Consider the following 20,921-nt stretch of genomic DNA (forward strand, 5'->3'; position numbering starts at 1 on the left):
GCAGTTCACTTTAAATTTAAAAAAGTCTGCTCTACAGAACATTTTTCAGGTACATTAAACATTTCTATACAACATATAAATCCAGCAAAACACCTTATGAAAGCACCATCAGAATCACCTTTATTCACAAAGTACATTTACAAATACTCAGAGTTGTACTTGGTGATATGGTGCCAGCTGCTTGTGATAGACAACATTTAGAGACAGAATACAGACAACGAAGTTTACACACATTATATACAACTAGGTAAAGTGAACATAGAGAATGAGCAGATATACAAATGTACAGTGGGTATATTATTGATATACAGTGGATGTACACATTTACAGTATGAATCTATCTAAATGCAGAGAGCTGGACAGAGTGAAATGCAGTTATTTTGTATACAGTTCAGAGATGGCCTGATGCGGTGTGCAGCATAGAGTGCATAGTGCTTTAGTCTCTATGGGCCAGATAGCCGGTTGGTGAGGGCCACAGCCTGGGGGAAGAAACTATTCAGGTGGCAAGACGTTTTGGGTATGTGTTGCAGTTTGCCCTTGCAGTGGGCAGACCCAAACCAGACAGTGATGGAGGAGATGAAGGATGGACTCAACAATTGATGCTTAAAACCGGATGTTTGGCTGGGAGATTGTGTTTTGCTGCTGCAAGTAGTACATCCACTGGTGTGCCTTCTTGGTGACCTCTGTGATGTTGTCCTCCAATTTGAGGTTGTGGGAGATGATGGTCCCCAGGAATTTGAATGATTCAGCCGTGCTAACAGCTGAGCCAACAATCTCGAGGGGGAGGGATGGTGGGGGGCGTTTTCTTAAGTCAACCACCATTTCCACGGTTTTGTCTGTGTTGAGTTCCAGGTTATTTTGACTGCACCAGGCCACTAGTTGGTTGACCTCTCCACGGTACATGTACTCATCGCCGTCGGTGATGAGATCGACCAGAGTGGCGTCATCTGCAAACTTGAGTAGTTTGACAGATGCGTTGTTAGAGGTGCAGAGTGAGTAGAGTACAGGTGAGAGCACGCATCCTTGCGGCACTCTGGTGCTGAGGGATAAAGAGTCAGAGAGGTGTTTTCCCAGCTTCACGTGTTGCGTCCTGTTGGTTAGAAAGTCAGTAGTCCACTGATAGATGGAGCTGGACACGTTCAGCTAGGACAGTTTGTCTTGTAGCAGTTCTGAGATAATGTAATGAAAGCAGAGCTAAAGTCCACAAACGATGTCCTTGTTTATGTCTATGGGTTAACAATGTGTTTGAGGATGTAGTGTTGGCCCATTTCGACAGTGTCGTCCACAGACCTGTCAGCTCTGTAGGCAAACTGCAGTGGGTTGAGGGAGGCGTCAGTGATGGTTTTGAGATGGGACAGTACCAGGCACTGAAAGGTTTTCATGATTACCGAGGTGAGCACTGCAGGTCTGTAAAAGTTCACGCTGGACACCTTTACGTTTTTTTTGGGACTGTAACAATGATGGAAGATTTGAAACAGGCAGGAACAGTGCATTGCTCTAATGACTGGTTGAATATGGTCAGTGAAAACGGGAGAGCTGGTCCGCGCAGTGCTTTAAACCTCTAAATATCTAAGCCATTTGAGGGGAGGGTTACTAAGCTGACATAACATGTGGAATTGTTTTAAGATGGTCATACCATGGATCATTTAGCTATTTGATTTTGAATTTTAGGTGTAAACATTAAAAAATAATGTGTTGATAAAATATTGAACTTGGCCATTACTATATACCATAGAAACGCATTGAATAAACATATATGGCAAAAAAAATCCCCCCAAAAATCATAAAGGAATAAGGTTTTGAAGGTTGGATACACATTTAACCTCTTATTTCTGTTGTCACAAAACTACTCCCATAACCAATACAAATTAATGGAAGTATCTTAAGATAGGCCCCGTGACACAGGAGAATACCATTGTGTTTGTGAGAGTCTCCCCTTTCCATTGAGTGGTTATTATAGTTTGTAGGCCAAACCGTTCGGAAGCTACAGACGTTTTTGTGAGAAGCTAGATTTTTCGGGATGTCTCATGGTCTGTTACCTTCCACCGCAGATACGGAAAGCCCGCCATAGGCGGATGCGGTGGATTGAGACATAACCCATGTAAAAAATTGGGGATGATGATTTTTCAAATTGTATTACTTAGATTGATGCACGTGTGCGTCAATAGACTTAAGTAGAGGAGAGAGGAGCCTGGAGAGAAATGGGGAAGGGAGGGGTGGGATGGGGTAGATGGGTGAGAGGGGGAAGTGGCAAGGAGGGGTAGGTGGAGGGTGTGTCAAATCTGCAGTAGAACTAGTTTAGTTTATTCGGCAGTGAGGGGTTAGGGTTTGTAGCTTTAGGTTTCTAGTTGGCAATTTCTTTCAGTCCTTTCCAGACAGACGAGCAGTTGCTCTAGCCTGTCTTTGTACTGTTTGGCTGCCTTCATTCCTGAGAGTAGCTTTTTCTTGACCTCTATAGAGTATCCTGGTCTTGCTCTTCGGCACTGTGGAGAGCCCTAAGCTCACCAGTGACCCATAGCTTGTCGTTGAGGTGTGATAGAAAAGTATTTGGATGGTATGTAGTTCTCCTCACATACACTGATGTAGGATGTGAATCTGTCCGTGTAGTCGTGTATGTTGGCTTTGCCGTCCTTGAATATGTTCCAATTTGTGGTGTCTAGGCAGTGCTTTCACTTCCCAATGGCCTCGTCAGTCTATTTCTGCATGTTTGACAGGCTTGGCAGTTTTTAGTTTATGTCTGTATGCAGGGATGAGGTGTAGCATCACATGGTCTGAGTTCCCTTAGGGAGCATGGGAGACAGCATGGTATGTCCCTTTAAAATTGCTGTAAACATGGTCCAGAATATTTTTCTTGACTTGAACATTTCACCAAGTGTTTGTATTTGGGAAGTTCCTGTTGTAGGCTGGTATGGTTAAAATCCCCCCTTGATGGTCAAAGTAGAATCTGGGTATTCTCTTTCCACCTCTGATCTGATCAGCCAGTAGATGTTGCTCTGTGTGTGCACAGGTGCTCGGAGCGATATAGACTCCGGCCAGAATGACTGAGGAAAATTCACGGGGTGAATAAAAAGGTTTGCAGGATGAAAATAGATTCCAGATCTGGAGACTCAGAAGTGTCATCATTGCACCAGCATTGGGTGACGTAGAAACACAAACCAGCTCCTTTGGATTTATCGCACTGCTTCGGGACGCGATCAGCCCTGTAGACCTGGAAGCTGGCGAGACCCACAGCATAAAAAAGAAAGGTGGAAAGTCCTTTTTTATCCTTATCAGAAGTTGTAGTTCGCTGGTTTTGTTGGTGAGTGGAGAGGAAAAGGCCAGGCATTTCATATACATCAAATCCAGGAAGTACTAGCATGACTTAAGTAGCACCAACAAGTGGACTTTAATGAAAAAGATAGTTACAAAAATAGCTCTTCAAGATGATGAATAACAACCAAAGACAGAAATTCCCCTTAAATAACTAGATAGATAACAATAAATAATGTGGAACTTGTACATTGAGTTGATGCAAAAAAGGGCTATTCCATACACTAACCCTGTTTCTGAGATAGCAGGTTAAGTATGGATAAAGAGTCAAAACCATGGAAGCTTCGCAACAGATTAAAAAAGAGTAGGGCTCTTAGAACAAGCATGTGGCTCACTTCTGTCAATTCCTGTTATTCCAGTTCAAATCGTCTTGCTCAATCTCTGTGTCAGAATGTGGGGAAAGCTCGTTACACCAAAACACCGAACCAGCTTTACTCACCTCATCAAAACCATTAAAAAAAAAAATGGGCCAGGTCAAGAGCTTGAGGAAACAGCAATGAAGAATGTGACGAAATGGCTGTGAAATAAGTCAACTGGAAGTGTCTGTATGGTTGCCATCTTTGAATTTGCACCAGAAGAGGTAATGAAACAAAAACATTGTTTGGCTAGTTGTGGTTAAGTGCATAATCTCTCGTGTGTGTAAGGGGTTAAAGGCAGTTGGCTTTCACAGGTAAATTAGTGCACACGCTGGCAGTGGATCTTCTCTTTGGGTTGGTTGAGCATGTCCAACATCTCTTGTATGATGGCTTGGAGGGCCCTACCCAAGTCCACTCCACTATAAGGCTTCTCTATGGGAGGCACGTGGATGAATGCCGAGTGCCCATGGCTCAGGTACAGAGAGGTGTAGTAGGTGAAGTCACAGAGGTATCTGTCAGGAAAGACACAGGAATTAATATAATGGTTCTAAGTGGTGGTTCTACAGTAAGATGTGGGGGGGGGGGCAACAACTTTCTTTGAAATACAGGTGTATGCATGCATATTGATTTTATTAGCAATTTCGCAAACACAAAAGCACACAGGAGGGAGATGCTTACCTGCCAGCATCTTGAGAGACGGAGACTGCTACTCCTAGTCCAGAGGCTGTCACTCTTTTGCAGACCGATTCCATGTCAATAACAGAGTCAATGCAGTCTGGGCCCCCCTCAATGCAACACTGAGAATGGGGACAGAAGCGGCTGTTGTCCAGACCCTTGTAGCCATGGTTACGGCCACATTTCTCTAAGGTAACGGTGGTGGCCATACCTGAGACTCCAACATGGACCACTAACTGATTCCCCGTGCAGAGAAGGATACAAAACAAACAAATTAAAATATGGTGCATAATTGACCAGCAGGAAAGGAGATAGGAGCCCATTCATTGCCTTCTTACCTGAGGATGATACTGCTTCAATAGTGATGGAATCAAACTCTGGACTGCCTGGTAGTCAACAGGCACCTCATACACATGCAGGTCTATATCCTTTCCCAGGCCCAGCTTCTTCAGTTCCTTAAAACAAAGAGAAGAGTAGACAGGTGATTAATATTCATAAAAGAAAATAGAAATGTCTTCACATTATTTTGAAACTCATTGCTTTTAAAATACAGTGCCTTGCGAAAGTATTCGGCCCCCTTGAACTTTGCGACCTTTTGCCACATTTCAGGCTTCAAACAAAGATGTAAAAATGTATTTTTTTTGTGAAGAATCAACAACAAGTGGGACACAATCATGAAGTGGAACGACATTTATTGGATATTTCAAACTTTTTTAACAAATCAAAAACTGAAAAATTGGGCGTGCAAAATTATTCAGCCCCTTTACTTTCAGTGCAGCAAACTCTCTCCAGAAGTTCAGTGAGGATCTCTGAATGATCCAATGTTGACCTAAATGACTAATGATAAATACAATCCACCTGTGTGTAATCAAGTCTCCGTATAAATGCACCTGCACTGTGATAGTCTCAGAGGTCCGTTAAAAGCGCAGAGAGCATCATGAAGAACAAGGAACATACCAGGCAGGTCCGAGATACTGTTGTGAAGAAGTTTAAAGCCGGATTTGGATACAAAAAGATTTCCCAAGCTTTAAACATCCCAAGGAGCACTGTGCAAGCGATAATATTGAAATGGAAGGAGTATCAGACCACTGCAAATCTACCAAGACCTGGCCGTCCCTCTAAACATTCAGCTCATACAAGGAGAAGACTGATCAGAGATGCAGCCAAGAGGCCCATGATCACTCTGGATGAACTGCAGAGATCTACAGCTGAGGTGGGAGACTCTGTCCATAGGACAACAATCAGTCGTATATTGCACAAATCTGGCCTTTATGGAAGAGTGGCAAGAAGAAAGCCATTTCTTAAAGATATCCATAAAAAGTGTTGTTTAAAGTTTGCCACAAGCCACCTGGGAGACACACCAAACATGTGGAAGAAGGTGCTCTGGTCAGATGAAACCAAAATTGAACTTTTTGGCAACAATGCAAAACGTTATGTTTGGCGTAAAAGCAACACAGCTCATCACCCTGAACACACCATCCCCACTGTCAAACATGGTGGTGGCAGCATCATGGTTTGGGCCTGCTTTTCTTCAGCAGGGACAGGGAAGATGGTTAAAATTGATGGGAAGATGGATGGAGCCAAATACAGGACCATTCTGGAAGAAAACCTGATGGAGTCTGCAAAAGACCTGAGACTGGGACGGAGATTTGTCTTCCAACAAGACAATGATCCAAAACATAAAGCAAAATCTACAATGGAATGGTTCAAAAATAAACATATCCAGGTGTTAGAATGGCCAAGTCAAAATCCAGACCTGAATCCAATCGAGAATCTGTGGAAAGAACTGAAAACCTCTGTTCACAAATGCTCTCCATCCAACCTCATTGAGCTCGAGCTGTTTTGCAAGGAGGAATGGGAAAAAATGTCAGTCTCTCGATGTGCAAAACTGATAGAGACATACCCCAAGCGACTTACAGCTGTAATCGCAGCAAAAGGTGGCGCTACAAAGTATTAACTTAAAGGGGCTGAATAATTTTGCACGCCCAATTTTTCAGTTTTTGATTTGTTAAAAAAGTTTGAAATATCCAATAAATGTCGTTCCACTTCATGAATGTGTCCCACTTGTTGATTCTTCACAAAAAAATACAGTTTTATATCTTTATGTTTGAAGCCTGAAATGTGGCAAAAGGTCGCAAAGTTCAAGGGGGCCGAATACTTTCGCAAGGCACTGTAAATAGACATTTTGTAACATGTTAGACATTTCCTTGTGGTCATCTTTACTTTGTCTATTCAGTCCATAAAAAAATATGCACAACAGAAATATGATTGGATGATATCCTAAAAACACAAATTGGGAAAGCACAAATAGGAAAAGATTGAACATTTCTGGAGGAGACAACATTTCTAAAGTGTAATGTTCACAACTGGCTCTAATTTGCTACAGGTCAACTGGCCATGGCTACCAGGCCAGTTCCCATAAACATTTAAAAGTGGCGTGATTGACCACAGCCACAAAGCAGCCCTTTGTTTGATTTGAATATCCTTATCAAGTCTGTCTAGACACCCTGACAACCATTGTCCCCATCACATTTCCCAATACAGCCCCACACCACCACTTTGGCCCTATAATGATTCTCACACATTATAGAACGTGTAAGAAAACATTTTCTGAATGGAGATCTACCAAAACAGGCTGAGCATGAACAAGGTAAGCAGTTTTGTGTTATTGTCAGGGAAATAAACGCATCCTCATAGTTATAAAGACAAATTAATTCAATATAGCCTACGTGTAATATGCTAAATATACATACCTGTACTGCTACCCAACTGGCATTAATAGTGTGCTCTCCAAATGGCTCAAACCCTGCAAAATATGGCAGCATTTATAAAATTAAAAGAAAGTATTAAACTCAAATAGCAGACTCAATTAACTTGAGATTGAAGCTTTACTTATAGGATTGCTTGGCAATACATTTGCTTTAAGGGAAATAACTGTCCTAAGAACCCATGCTCGAAGGGACACTAAAGAAATATGCACAATCCAATAAAAAGCTCACTTTATATGATGTTTATATAAAAATGCGAGAGTGTAGCTGCAGTAACGCTGAGACATCACTCTGAATCCCTGTGAAATTAATGGGCTGGTGTGTTCCCTTGGGGACACAGGGATCTGTCTGTCTGGCAGGAAGGTGAAAAGGAAAGAGCGTGGGGTCAGCAGCTGCTGGCCAGCTCTTTTGTGAGGCCCTCTGTTCCAGGCAATCTAACATCTTTTATCAGGCCATCCCGTGTTCAACTGGCCTTTGCGTCTGGGAGACAGGAGAATTTGGGTGTTTTCACACTTGGTCCCTTTCGGACAATTTTTGTGAACTCAGCACGGTTTGCAACATTTGTTGTGCACTGTGAACACTCCAAAGGAAGTCAGACACCTCAAAAGAGCCCCTGAAGCAGTTCGCTTGAATTCCGTGGTCTGGTTCCCTCTTTTAGGGAGATGTGAACACAAAGCTCCCCAGGTTCGTCTGTCATTATTCCCACACCACACACTTGCATACTGCAACACAGATTCCCCTGCCATAATCCATCACATTGGTGCCACAAAAGAGAGAAGATTATATGCAGGTTCGCAGAAAAAAAATGTTTTTGGTTACTGATTAGCGACACAGAAATTCCAAAATGTGTGTTTGTAGTTCAAGATTATTTGTTTGCAATATGCTATCTATAGGCTGAGAGCTTCATAAAATGCTTATTTGATTGTGCATTTTGAAAAGTGTGAGAAGACAACATAATTTGGTGAGAATAACAACATACTGTAGGGTACAAAATCAATTCTAGCTAATAAAGGGGCAGTCGCCTATATTGGGTGTACAATTTTCAATTACAGCATTATTTAAATCTGCAGTTATTCTTCTGCTATATATTATGTTAGCAATAAAATGTACATGTTAATAGTATCTTCTAATTACAATTATGTCTCATATTTTAATTAAATGCAATTATTAGCTTCCAAAATGTATGTATATCTAGTTGTCCAATAACACAATTCTGATTGAATGGCTTGTCCTGCACTTTGTAAAAACACAGAGTGCATGTTGGAAAAAAATATGCAAAGTGCAAAGAGGACTCAGTCCACAAAATAGGTGAAGTGTACTGGAAAAAAATAGTTGAGTCCTCATTCAAAGGCAAGGGTAGTGTGACTGCAAAGAGAACTGGGTTATTTTTATTTCATTTAAATGTTTTACCCCAATTCACTTTAAAGAGGACTGAGATAATGTATTTTAAAAAGAGGAATATGTGAAAACACCCTAAAAGTTTCACAATTCTGTTTAATGCTAGTATGTAAAGCAAATGTTTATTGAAACTACAATTTTGCTAAACACAAGGAAGACATTAAAAATGTTCCAAATTGCCTAACAAGTGCATGTCTGGAGGTCTGAAATATTACAACTTCAATTTGATTCTGCTACTTACAGGGTCAAGTAGGTCATACCATGCATGACACGTTCCTAAAGTTATTCAATTATGTCCATAGGCAGTTATCCATAGGCATATTATTTTGGAATATAAGAAACAAATGACTGCCAATTTGACAAACACTTTGAAGGAATGTATGCCATTTTACAAATAACAAACGGCAACTATTTGGACAACTCAGCTGCATGTCCTTCACACAACTTTTCAACAGAGTAACATTCTTGACATGCACGCCCTAGTTGGCTTTGTCGAGCTAGAAACTACGTACAGTCGAGGAAGTAGAGGAAAGCCCACTAACCTGTTACAACAACAGTTTGCTTACTATTGTCCATATTTTTCTTAGCTGTAGTGAATGTTTTCGTTTGTTATTCAAAATTTTACCAGGGATGCAGCTGTCTGGGAGTTTGCTGTCCTTTCACAGTTGATCAGTCATCTGTTTCTGTGCTTTTTGCGTTTTTTTTTTATCGGCGAGTCTGACGTAATGACGCATGGTAGAAACACATTTTGGCGACAACTTCCGTCCAACGTAGTTAGCATTAGCAAACAAAATAAAATACGTTCAGTTGACCGGATAGTTTGTAATATAATCTGTTATAATGGTAAGTATATGTTTTATCGGGTTACAGTAATATGAGGACTATTATGTGTGGGACCGTGGAATAGCTCGAGCACAAAAGCGTGGTTGTTTTGTTTACCATGCAGCTTGGATAGTTAGCTACTGTAACGTAACATGAACGTAGCTAAACGGTTAACTCATTGTGTTAATGCTAGCTAATAGCTAACTAAAAATATAATCGTAATCTAGTTAAAACATTGACATATGTTTGTTATAGTGTCTAAACACATGGTTTGCATTTCAAGTCAAATTTGATCTAGCTAGTTAACTACACTAAACAAACAATATAAACGCATCATGTAAAGTGTAGGTTCCATGAGCTGAAATAAAGTATCCCAGAAATGTTCAATAAGTACAAAAAGCTTATTTCTCTCAAATGTTGTGCACAAATTTGTTTCCATCCCTGTTAGTGTGCATTTTTTATTTGCCAAGATAATCCATCCACCTGACAGGTGTGGCATATGAAGAAACTGATAAAACAGCATGATCACTAGACAGGTGCACCTTGTGCTAGGGACAAAAAAAGGCGACTCTAAAATGTGCAGTTTTGTCACAACACAATGCCACAGATGTCTTTGAGGGAGTGTGCAATTAGCATGCTGACTGCAGGCATGTCCACCAAACATAGTCCTGGGGTGCCTCTTCTCCCCAGGTTTTGGTTTTTGCCCTAGCACTACACAACTGATTCAAATAACCATCTCATCATCAAGCTTTGATTACGTGAATCAGCAGTGTAGTGCTACAGCAAAACTAAATGTGCATCCAGGGGGGGGCAGCACCGAGTTTGGGAACCCTTGCTATAAGCTGCCTCAAATGTAATTTTAGAGAATTTGGCAGGTCGTCCAACCAGCCACACAACTGCTGACCACGTATATAGCATCGTGTGAGCGAGCTGTTTACTGATGTCAACGTTGTGAACAGAGTGCCCTGTGGTCGTGGGGTTATGGTATAGGCAGGCATAAGCTACGGACAAAGAACACAATTGCATTTTATCTATGGCAATTTGAATGCACAGAGATACCTTGACTAGATCAGGCCCTACACCCAAACAAGGGCACTGCGTTCATCCACCTCTGGCCTGCTCGCCTCCCTACCACTGAGGAAGTACAGTTCCCGCGCAGCCCAGTCAAAACTGTTCGCTGCTCTGGCCCCCCAATGGTGGAACAAACTCCCTCACGACGCCAGGACAGCGGAGTCAATCACCACCTTCCGGAGACACCTGAAACCCCACCTCTTTCAGGAATACCTAGGATAGGATAAAGTAATCCTTCTCACCCCCCCCCCCCCCCTTAAAAGATTTAGATGCACTATTGTAAAGTGGCTGTTCCACTGGATGTCTTAAGGTGAACGCACCAATTTGTAAGTCGCTCTGGATAAGAGCGTCTGCTAAATGACTTAAATGTAAATGTAAATGTAGATCCCGAGGCCCATTGTTGTGCCATTCATCCGCCGCCATCACCTAATGTTTCAGCATAATAATGCACATCCCCATGTCACAAGGACTGTACACAATTCCTGGAAGCTGAAAATGTCCCAGTTCTTTCATGGCCTATTGAGCATGTTTGGGATGCTCTGGTTCGACATGTACAGTAGCATGTTCCAGTTCCTGCAACTTTTTACAGCCATTGAAGAGGAGTGGGACAACATTCCATAGGCCACAATCAACAGCCTGATCAACTCTGTTAAGGAGCCGCCACGCTGCATGAGGCAAATGGCGGTTGTCACTCCCTTTTCTATAAAGGTGTCTGGGACCAACAGATGCATATCTGTATTTCCAGTCATGTGAAATCCATAGATTAGGGCCTAATGACTTTTTTTAATTGACTGATTTCCTTATATGAACTAACTCAGTAAATTCTTTGAAATTGTTGCGTTTATATTTTTGTTCAGTATAGTTGGCTATCATACCAACTAGTTAGCAAACCTTTTCAAAGCTAGCTAGCTAATTTAATCATGTGTTAGCTAACGAGCAAGACACATGCGCAATGACTTTAAAAAAAACATTGAAATTCACAGCTACCTCTATCTCTGCTGAAGACTGCACAGAACCACCCTATGGTAAGGATGAATTCAACTAGTCTTAAGTTTTTGTGATATTTTACTCTTACTTTGTTTCTTGAGTCATGTGAGTTTCTCACGGTTGTTCATGTAAATGTGGTCATTGGTTTTTGTGGTACAAACATGAAACCACATCACTTTGATTTCTTACTCATGCTTCTTCCCTATGCTCCTCAGCTGGTGGAGTTGAAGAATGGAGAGACGTATAACGGACACTTGGTCAGTTGTGACAACTGGATGAATATCAACTTACGAGAAGTCATCTGCACCTCGAGGGTAAAGGGTTTGTCTATAAGTACTTGTCGACACTCAAGAGTTGTGACCACTGATCTGAAATATGTAAATGGTTGCTTACGTGACAGCCGTGAATGAAGAGGCTACATTGCTGTCTTTTTCACAAATCAACTATCAGAAAAATGTCCATGTCTAGCCACAAGATGGCACTATTGACAGTCAAAAGATTCAGCTTTTAAGAGTGCTTCTACCAAGACTAATGCTGAAATTCTCCCCTAATCCCATTCACTCCTATCGTTTAGGATGGAGATAAGTTTTGGAGGATGCCCGAGTGTTACATCAGAGGAAGCACCATAAAGTACCTGCGTATCCCTGATGAAATCATCGACATGGTAAAGGAGGAGGTGGTGTCCAAGGGCCGCGGGCGAGGAGGCATGCAGCAGAACAAACAGCAGGGCAAGGGCCGAGGGGGAGGAGCAGGAGCAGGTAGAGGTAAGATGGACATGGTAAAGGAGGAGGTGGTGTCCAAGGGCCGCGGGCGAGGAGGCATGCAGCAGAACAAACAGCAGGGCAAGGGCCGAGGGGGAGGAGCAGGAGCAGGTAGAGGGAGGCAAATGGGTAGGCAAATGGGTAACCTTTGGTTGAGGTGCTGGTAGTGTGATGCAATTGGGACTTATATTTATGAGCTAAGTAAACATAGTGTATATATATATATATATATATACATATTTTTTCCATTATTGAGTGATTCCATACGAAACCAGGACAAAAAAAGGCTTTGATATTGGGGATTTTCAAAAATGTTAAATGTAATCCATAGAATGGTCCTTTGGCAGAAGGATTGTTAACATATGTATCTAAACTCATAAGTGAGAAATAATTAATAGAAGTTGGTTGATGATGATGGCCCTCTGTACACCTATGTAGATATTCCATTAAAAATCAGCTGTTTCCAGCTACAATAGTCATTTACAATATTAACGATGTCTGCACTGTAAATGACCCCAAACTTTTGAACGGTTGTGTGTGTGTATGACTCTTACAGTGCAGACATTGTTAATATTGTAAATTACTATTGTAAACGTGTGTATGTATGTATATATATATATATATACACACACACACACACACACACACATACATATATATATATATACTGCTCAAAAAAATGAAGGGAACGCTAAAATAACACATCCTAGATCTGAATGAATGAAATATTCTTATTAAATACTTTTTTCTTTACATGTTGAATGTGCTGACAACAAAATCACACAAAAATGATCAATGGAAATACATTTGATCAACCCATGGAGGTCTGGATTTGGAGTCACAGTCAAAATTAAAGTGGAAAACCACACTACAGGCTGATCCAACTTTGATGTAATGTCCTTAAAACAAGTCAAAATGAGGCTCAGTAGTGTGTGTGGCCTCCACGTGCCTGTATGACCTCCCTACAACGCCTGGGCATGCTCCTGATGAGGTGGCGGATGGTCTCCTGAGAGATCTCGTCCCAGACCTGGACTAAAGCATCCGCCAATTCCTGGACAGTCTGTGGTGCAACGTGGTGGATGGAGCGAGACATGATGTCCCAGATGTGCTCAATTGGATTCAGGTCTGGGGAATGGGCGGGCCAGTCCATAGCATCAATGCCTTCCTCTTGCAGGAACTGCTGACACACTCCAGCCACATGAGGTGGAGCATTGTCTTGCATTAGGAGGAACCCAGGGCCAACCGCACCAGCATATGGTCTCACAAGGGGTCTGAGGATCTCATCTCGGTACCTAATGGCAGTCAGGCTACCTCTGGCGAGCACATGGAGGGCTGTGCGGCCCCCCAAAGAAATGCCACCCCTACACCATGACTGACCCACCGCCAAACCGGTCATGCTGGAGGATGTTGCAGACTTTATTTTTTTGAGCAGTGTATATTAGTGTACCAGTCAAAAGTTTGGACACCAACTCATTCCAGGGTTTTTTCTTTGGACTATTTTCTACATTGTAAAATAATGGTGAAGACATCAAAACTGTGGAATCATGTAGTACGCAAAAAAAGTGTTGAAACAAATCTAAATATATTTGACAGACACATCTCAACACCAACTGTTCAGAGGAGACTGCGTCAATCAGGCCTTCATGGTCGAATTGCTGCAAGGAAACCACTACTAAAGGATACCAATGAGAAGAGACTTTGGTTCCAGCCATGAGACGCAGAGTAGGTGAACGGATCTCCACATGTGTGGTTCCCACCGTGAAGCATGGAGGAGGTGGTGTGGAGGTGCTTTGCTTGTGACACTGTCTGTGATTTATTTAGAATTCAAGGCACATTTAACCAGCATGGCTACCACGGCAATCTGCAGCGATAGGCCATCCCATCTGGTTTGCGCTTAGTGGGACTACTATTTGTTTTTCCAACAGGACAATGACCCAAAACACACATCCAGTCTGTGTAAGGGCTATTTGTCCAAGAAGGAGAGTGATGGAGTGCTGCATCAGATGATCTGGCCTCTCAATCACCTGACCTCAACCCAACTGAGATGGTTTGGGATTAGTTGGACCGCAGAGTGAAGGAAAAGCAGCCAACAAGTGCTCAGCATATGTGGGAACTCCTTCAAGAGTGTTGGAAAAGCATTCCAGGTGAAGCTGGTTGAGAGAATGCCAAGAGTGTGCAAAGCTGTTAAGGCAAAGGGTGGCTACATTGAAGAATCTAAAATCAATATATATTTTGATTTGTTTAACTCATTGATTCTGCTTTGTAGTATACTCTGGTAACTTTACCAGTATATCCAAACATTTGGAGGTATATCCAAACATTTGGGGGCACAGAAAGAAAGGAAAAAAGATAGCTTCTTCAGGAGATCAATGATCATAGCAATGAATAAATAACTGATCTCCTGGATTCATCACCACAAACCTGCCGTTCTTAGTGTTCAATGTTATGGATCTCAATAGGAAAATACTGCATTTACTCAATGTAGAAACCTAATATAACCCAAATTACTTTTTAATTTCAGTGACTGGTATTTTATCAACATGTTAGCTTTTATAAAAAAACTGTCTTTACAGTGTTACATAATCATTTCTAGCGGACAGCATGTGCTTCAAAAGTAGCTAGAATTCATATAAGCCCAACATAGGCTGTCAATCAAGAGACGGTGTACAATGCATCGCAATAGCAAAATTAAATAAACCAAATTTCCCACAAATTACTTTGTAATTTCAGGCCTGCCAACCTGCATGTATTTTGCGTACCATGCATGCAATTTGAGGTCAAAGTACATGACTTTAAAACTACCCTAAAATACACAGAAAAATAGGCTTCTAGTTGGCACGTTTTTTTGACTCAACGGTCGGAATTTGGAGCTGAGCCAATCTGAGGACTTGGGTGAGGAGAACATTTTTCAAGCTGTACGCTCCGGCCAGCCCTTGTAGTCATAGTACTATTTTCCACCTCTTGAGCTGGATGGCAGATCTCCACATCGTCCGTTGATACCACTAATGTGTGGGGTGGAATAGGGTACGGAAAATGAACTGTTTGCCAAATATATTTTCCAAAATGGTATGTTAGTCAAGCACATAATCACTATTCTTTCGTAGTTAGCTCCTTAGCTAAGGTGTCATTACAATGAAGATAGTTGGCTACAACATTGTCAACTCAGTGAACACTTTCTTGCTTGCTTGCACATGCTTTGTTCTCCGCAACCGTAGTAGTCACGAGCGCATTGCTGAGCAAGGAAACGTGCGGGTGTTGCGGTAGTTTAGAGCATGTTCCTGTGTGGATGGAAACAGACATGGCAGAGAGCTGTTCCGCTAATACCGTTCTTCACAGAAAGTTATTTTAGACGGTTTAAAGATTAGTAGGCCAATGTTAATTAATCAGTTATTGATCTGTCCTCTTGATATATCTGTATGTAGTAGGCTTCTAATGATGTGATAATAGTCAGTCCACCAATGACGACAAGGCATGTTGAGTGAATGGTAGACTAGTAGTCAGACCTTGATGGATTAGGTCAGGGATGGAGATCTGAAACCAGCTCATATAGGCCTAGTTCAGTTGTTTCATATTTCAAATAGTCTACAATAAACTAGACTACATTGCATCTAGTAATTGAATTGAGAATTTTCTCCCCAAACAAAATTACGAAGCCAGTTCACATTTTCACTAGACTGTCCACAAAGACACCTATGAAATCTAATAATCATTACCCCTACATTTTACCCAGAAATATGTGAAGGTGTCATTGAGACCACCTCATTTTAATGTAGGATCAAACAAGACTTATTTTGTTGGATACATTGTTTGAGTATATACTATTAGTTAATTTTAGTATACTGTAAACAAACTGTATCCTTTCAGTTGAGCGTACTAGCGCTTCGCCTGTCTATCGGAAGTTGATGTTGTTGCCGTGCAACCTATTGCTAGCTTGTTAGCAGACATTTTACGATTTTGGGTGTGTTCGGGAAATTCAATCTGGAGTGCCAGAGTGCGCTCTGGGTGTTCGTAAATCCAGATCGTTGTCAGATTGTCCATTTCATAATGGTTCACTCTTGGAGCACGCTCTGGCTGAGGAATAGGGTTGATCCGATCGTTCTGACCTTACAACCACAGTAAAGCACCCAAGCTAACTGGATAACGTTGGCTAGCTTGCTAACTATTTCCAGACACAAATGAGAGAACACCTTACTCTGACCGTTTTACTCGCCTTAGCAGAGCTGGTTAGGCTGGTTCATGTTATCCAGAGCGTTTGTGACTGTAACTATGATGCTGGCAACAATTTAATTACGCTTTTTTTGGCCAACATTTACTGACACTGGCCACAAGTTGGAAGCACAGAATCGTCTAGAATGTTATTGTATGCTGTAACGTTAAGATTTCCACTGGATGTCATAAGGTGAATGCACCAATTTGTAAGTCGCTCTGGATAAGAGCGTCTGCTAAATGACTTAAATGTAAATGTAAATATTCAACGGGTGTTGAAAATGTGTAAATTCATCAGTTATTCTGCGCTCTGGCACACTCAGACGAGTGTGCTCTGAAATCGGAGTAGATGGCCAGAAATTAACCATGTCCATTGAGAACGCACAACGACTATACCACTTAGCTAAGAATGACGTGAATAATCAAGTCAATAAACATTGGGTAGTTTAGTTAGATTATAGTTTATACTGCCTGGCAAGTTTGACGTATTAGTAGCCAACTAATGGTAACATTACTCGTTAGGTAACTAGCTAACATAGCATTACAGCAGTATGTACCGGTATGCGGTTTGTAAAAATAGCGTAGCTAACAAATTGTAAGCCAACATAACGTGTAACTTATTTGACAAGTCATTACTTTATTACATTGTTCAACATGTTCTTAATATTTGTCATTATTTAAAGCAATGAATTTGTATCCGCCCCCGTCGAACTTGGGCTGCCATTTTCTTCAATTCTGAAAATGTGAAGCCATGAGCATTTTCTGAAGAATTTGCTTTTTAGGCCCTAAAAGCACATAAATAGTGTCCACTGCTTGCATACTTCGTATTTTGGCAAATTTAGTACGATATCTGGGAACAATTTTATTTAACTAGGCAAGTCAGTTAAGAACAAATTCTTATTTACAATGACTGCATAGGAACCGTGGGTTAACTGCCTTGTTCAGGGAAAGAACGACAGACTTTTACCTTGTCAGCTCTGGGATTCGATTTAGCAACCTTTCGGTTACTGGCTCAACGCTCTAACCACTAGGCTACCTGTCGCCCCCAATTAGCATACTACATACTTAATTTACGTCACAAATACTACACAAATTCTACTGTGTTATTGACTTGTTAATTGTTTACTCCATGTGTAACTCTGTTGTCTGTTCACACTGCTATACTTTATCTTGGCCAGGTCGCAGTTGTAAATGAGAACTTGTTCTCAACTAGCCTACCTGGTTAAATAAAGGTGGAAAAAAATATTTAATAAAGGAAAAACATTTTTTTTTTAAAGGAACAAATAAAAATAGTGCGGTTAGTATGAGTATTTGAACACAGCTTAGGTTTCAGGAAATGTCAGTTAGGGAAGTTGACTGACCCCTTCCGGACCTCACCCCTACCCAACCTTAGACCAACATTGGCCTCCCATTCTTACTGAGGCAGTCTTCTGCTAACATCATTATTAGGCACACAAAAAAAGTGCATTTGCCTATGATTTAGGCAGTGTGTGTTGCAGATCTGTAATTTCAATGACAGGCATATTGCATCCACATTTGAGCTTTTATAATAAACTGTCTTTACATTGTTAAATATTAGTTGGGGCGGCAGGTGGCCTAGTGGTTAGAGCGTTGGGCCATTAACCGAAAGGTCGATAGATCGAGTCCCTGAGCTGACAAGGTAAAAATCTGTCGTTCTGCCCCTGAACAAGGCAGTTAACCCACTGTTCCTAGGCCGTCATTGAAAATAAGAATTTGTTCTTAACTGGCTTGCCTAATTAAAAAAAAAAATGTTTCTAGGGCACAGTGTGTGCTTCAAAAGTAGCTAGAAATCATATTTGCCCAATATAAGCTGTGTCAATCATTATTTTCTGGTGCTCCTGATGTGCATTAACTTTGGTCTTGCTGTATGTCCCTGCTCAATGTTTAGGTGTATTTGGAGGCCGTGGCCGGGGTATGCCAGGAGTGGGCAGAGGCCAGCAGCAGCAGGAGAAGAAGCCTGGTGGTGGCAAACCTCAGGGAGTCAAGAACCAGCACTGAGGAGAGGGACAGGCAGACAGGTCAGACGTAAGAGAGAGTGTAGTTTTCACAGAATAACAACTCAGTGGAGATCATCTCACACAATGTCTTGTATAATGGCCAGTACCGCTCCCTTTGCTTTGTTTCTAGTTGTGTGTTGTGTGAGTTTGAACACCACTGTGAGAACTATGAATAGTCCGTTCAGGTCAGAAAATGCAGGGTTTTGTATTATCTACAGATTTTCCCCCCCTACTTACAGTTTTTGTTAAGTTATCAATTTGGGCCACTGTCAAAAACCTATAAATATCGTCCAGAAGTTTTGTTTTTATTGTGGCTAGAGACATTTACATACAAGTGATTGTACCCAATTGTTTTTTATGTATATCCAATTGTTTTCGACTTAAAGCACATTTTATGCCCTTGGAATTTGAAAACTTAAGTTGATTGGTGTATATGAGTGAAAAATACCTAGTTGGTTAAAGAGTTTCTAAATGTTCTACTTTTGGAATTTTATTTGCATTTTGTAACCCAAGAAAATAACTTTGTAATTTACTTACATGAGAATAAACAATTTTATGTTATACACTGTACTTGATGTATGAAAGAAGAAAAAACGAATTGAATTGGTCTACATACAGAATTAAAAAGCCTTTTGTAACACTCATGCTCGCTTATCTCCTACAGTGACAAAAACACAATTTGCATATTAGGTTTATGTTCTTGTATAACTAGCTGTAAAATAAACAGTCCGTAGTCAACAAACAATAAGGGGTGCATATAACAAGGCTGGTGTAACCCTCTAACCCCCTAAAGCACAACCTCAATCACAGAGCTGCCCAATGTGCAATAATGTAGCCAGGATTTTGTGTGACGACTTAAACTGAATTCTTCCACTGCTCTATGTCCGTTGCATACGTCAATCTGAGACTGCCATCGTTGAAGTCGTTTGTGGTGACTTCAAAATGAGGGGTAATTGTACAAAACAAAGTCCTTAGCGATTGGATCATCTTTAACCAATCAGAGTATCAATGCAAATTACTGATTTTCAAAACGCCGCTATACCCACGTGTGTTCTGGCTCTGGCCCAACCGGTTTCTGTTACCAATCAGAATGGTTAGAATGTGTTTGCGTTCTAGACATCATCTGCAAGATCTAAATTCGTAGAGTACCACTGTATGAGTCATAATACCAATAAATCCTAGCGGTCTAACAGGGAAATCGTTCAAATAGTTTTTCCATTAGGTCATTTTAGAAACATTTTAAATAAGGGCTGTGTAGGCTTACCGTGACGTTTTGATAACCCTGTAAATCTTTCTAGGACAAGGTGACTTCTATCAATATATTTGCCTGTATTTACCCGCCAAAAATGAAATGCTAATGTGGTTCTCATAAAGAACTACAAATTACATGATGATCTGGACGAGACTGCCTAATCGAGGCAAAGATAAGAATCTCTGGATTAACTATCGAATGTTAGCAAAATGTAGTAATTAATAAATTGGCAAAATGTATTTAAATGGACAATTCTGTGAACTGCCTTGTGCAAGTTTTAAGTTGACACAATACCTGTTAGCAAAGGTGTCTGCCAGAGATGATATGCAGGAGCTTGCAGGGATTTGTAGTTTTGCATGATGTCTACTTTGATGCTAATTAGCATTTTCAAATCTGAGAGTAAATATTGCCAAATATTGTCCTGTCCTTTAAATAGTCTTGATATGACCAAAATGTACAGTTGATTTGTCAGATGACAAACCATCCAGAGACAAACTCATATCTTTCCAACAGATAAGATCTAAACCAGGCAAGAACTTTTCTGTGTAGACCAATTTGGGTTTCCAATCTCTGCAAAAGAATGTGGTGATCGATGGTATCAAAAGCAGCACTAAGGTCTAGGAGCACGAGAACAGATGCAGAGCCTTGGTCTGATGCCAGTAAAAGGTATTTTACCACCTTCATGAGTGGAGTCTCAGTGCTATGATGGGGTCTAAAACCAGACTGAAGCGTTTCGTATACATTGTTTGTCTTCAAGAAGGCAGTGAGTTGCTGAGGATAAAATTAATGGTGGAAAAATGATTGCAACAGCTAGGTTTTATGGGTATTATGACACCTCCACTGTGGGGCTCTATTGCGGAAAATAAACTTATGTCTGTGGGCGTGGCGTAGCATTTGGCCAGAGCAAGGGGTTTAGGTAGCAAGGCAAGCCCTGATTTAACATAGTTATAATTCATGAAGTTAAATATCACATGAGATGCTGACTGATTTAGGATGCTGTTCCATGAGTTTTATTACTGTAGTGTTGCAAGTATTGTGGCTGTTTTCTAATGAATTGAAATGGAACATCTGTATTAGTTTCAGTAACATGAAACCCCCAAAAAAGAACTCAAACCTCAACTTCATTTGCATGAAAAGCCAGCTTCAATTGAAAATGTAAAATGCATAAGTGTTTTTTGACAAGGGGTTGCTGGAAATTATGAGATGGTTTCCCTACCTCTGAAATAAGGTGCCTTCGGAAAGTATTCAGACCTGTTCACTTTTTCCACATTTTGTTACAATACAGCCTTATTCTAAAA

At 41.0% G+C, this 20,921-nt stretch overlaps 2 protein-coding genes across 3 annotated transcripts; one reads left to right on the top strand and one right to left on the bottom strand.

Moving 5' to 3' along the window:
• Positions 1–3,868: 3,868 nt before the first annotated feature.
• LOC115108175 (pyroglutamyl-peptidase 1-like) lies at positions 3,869–9,181 on the bottom strand. Of its 2 annotated transcripts, none has more exons than XM_029632225.2 (5): positions 9,049–9,181; positions 7,094–7,146; positions 4,679–4,795; positions 4,344–4,576; positions 3,869–4,177 (listed from the first exon to the last, which is right to left on the bottom strand). In XM_029632225.2, the coding sequence occupies exons 1-5, from the start codon at positions 9,080–9,082 to the stop codon at positions 3,985–3,987; spliced, it is 630 nt and encodes a 209-aa protein (XP_029488085.1). In that variant the 5' UTR covers positions 9,083–9,181; the 3' UTR covers positions 3,869–3,984. The 2 variants fall into 2 exon arrangements, with proteins under 2 accessions (XP_029488085.1, XP_029488086.1); XM_029632226.2 differs by having other exon boundaries at positions 9,132–9,162.
• A 77-nt stretch (positions 9,182–9,258) lies between these two features.
• On the top strand, positions 9,259–18,932 carry LOC115108176 (U6 snRNA-associated Sm-like protein LSm4). The gene is made up of 5 exons (XM_029632227.2): positions 9,259–9,349; positions 11,383–11,424; positions 11,602–11,700; positions 11,961–12,150; positions 18,263–18,932. The coding sequence occupies exons 1-5, from the start codon at positions 9,347–9,349 to the stop codon at positions 18,370–18,372; spliced, it is 444 nt and encodes a 147-aa protein (XP_029488087.1). The 5' UTR covers positions 9,259–9,346; the 3' UTR covers positions 18,373–18,932.
• Positions 18,933–20,921: the final 1,989 nt, after the last annotated feature.

Source organism: Oncorhynchus nerka, linkage group LG24, assembly GCF_034236695.1.
Source record: "Oncorhynchus nerka isolate Pitt River linkage group LG24, Oner_Uvic_2.0, whole genome shotgun sequence".
Taxonomy (NCBI): domain Eukaryota; kingdom Metazoa; phylum Chordata; class Actinopteri; order Salmoniformes; family Salmonidae; genus Oncorhynchus; species Oncorhynchus nerka.

What these genes read in the sequence shown, in the direction of transcription:
- LOC115108175 (XM_029632225.2), bottom strand. Translation starts at nt 9,082, where the DNA reads ATGGACAATAGTAAGCAAACTGTTGTTGTAACAG. An exon ending in TGAAGCAGTATCATCCTCAG is followed by an intron (nt 4,577 to 4,678) that starts GTAAGAAGGCAA and finishes ACGGGGAATCAG; the next exon opens with TTAGTGGTCCATGTTGGAGT. An exon ending in GTCTCTCAAGATGCTGGCAG is followed by an intron (nt 4,178 to 4,343) that starts GTAAGCATCTCC and finishes CTTTCCTGACAG; the next exon opens with ATACCTCTGTGACTTCACCT.
- LOC115108176 (XM_029632227.2), top strand. An exon ending in CTGCACAGAACCACCCTATG is followed by an intron (nt 11,425 to 11,601) that starts GTAAGGATGAAT and finishes TATGCTCCTCAG; the next exon opens with CTGGTGGAGTTGAAGAATGG. An exon ending in AGGAGCAGGAGCAGGTAGAG is followed by an intron (nt 12,151 to 18,262) that starts GTAAGATGGACA and finishes CTCAATGTTTAG; the next exon opens with GTGTATTTGGAGGCCGTGGC.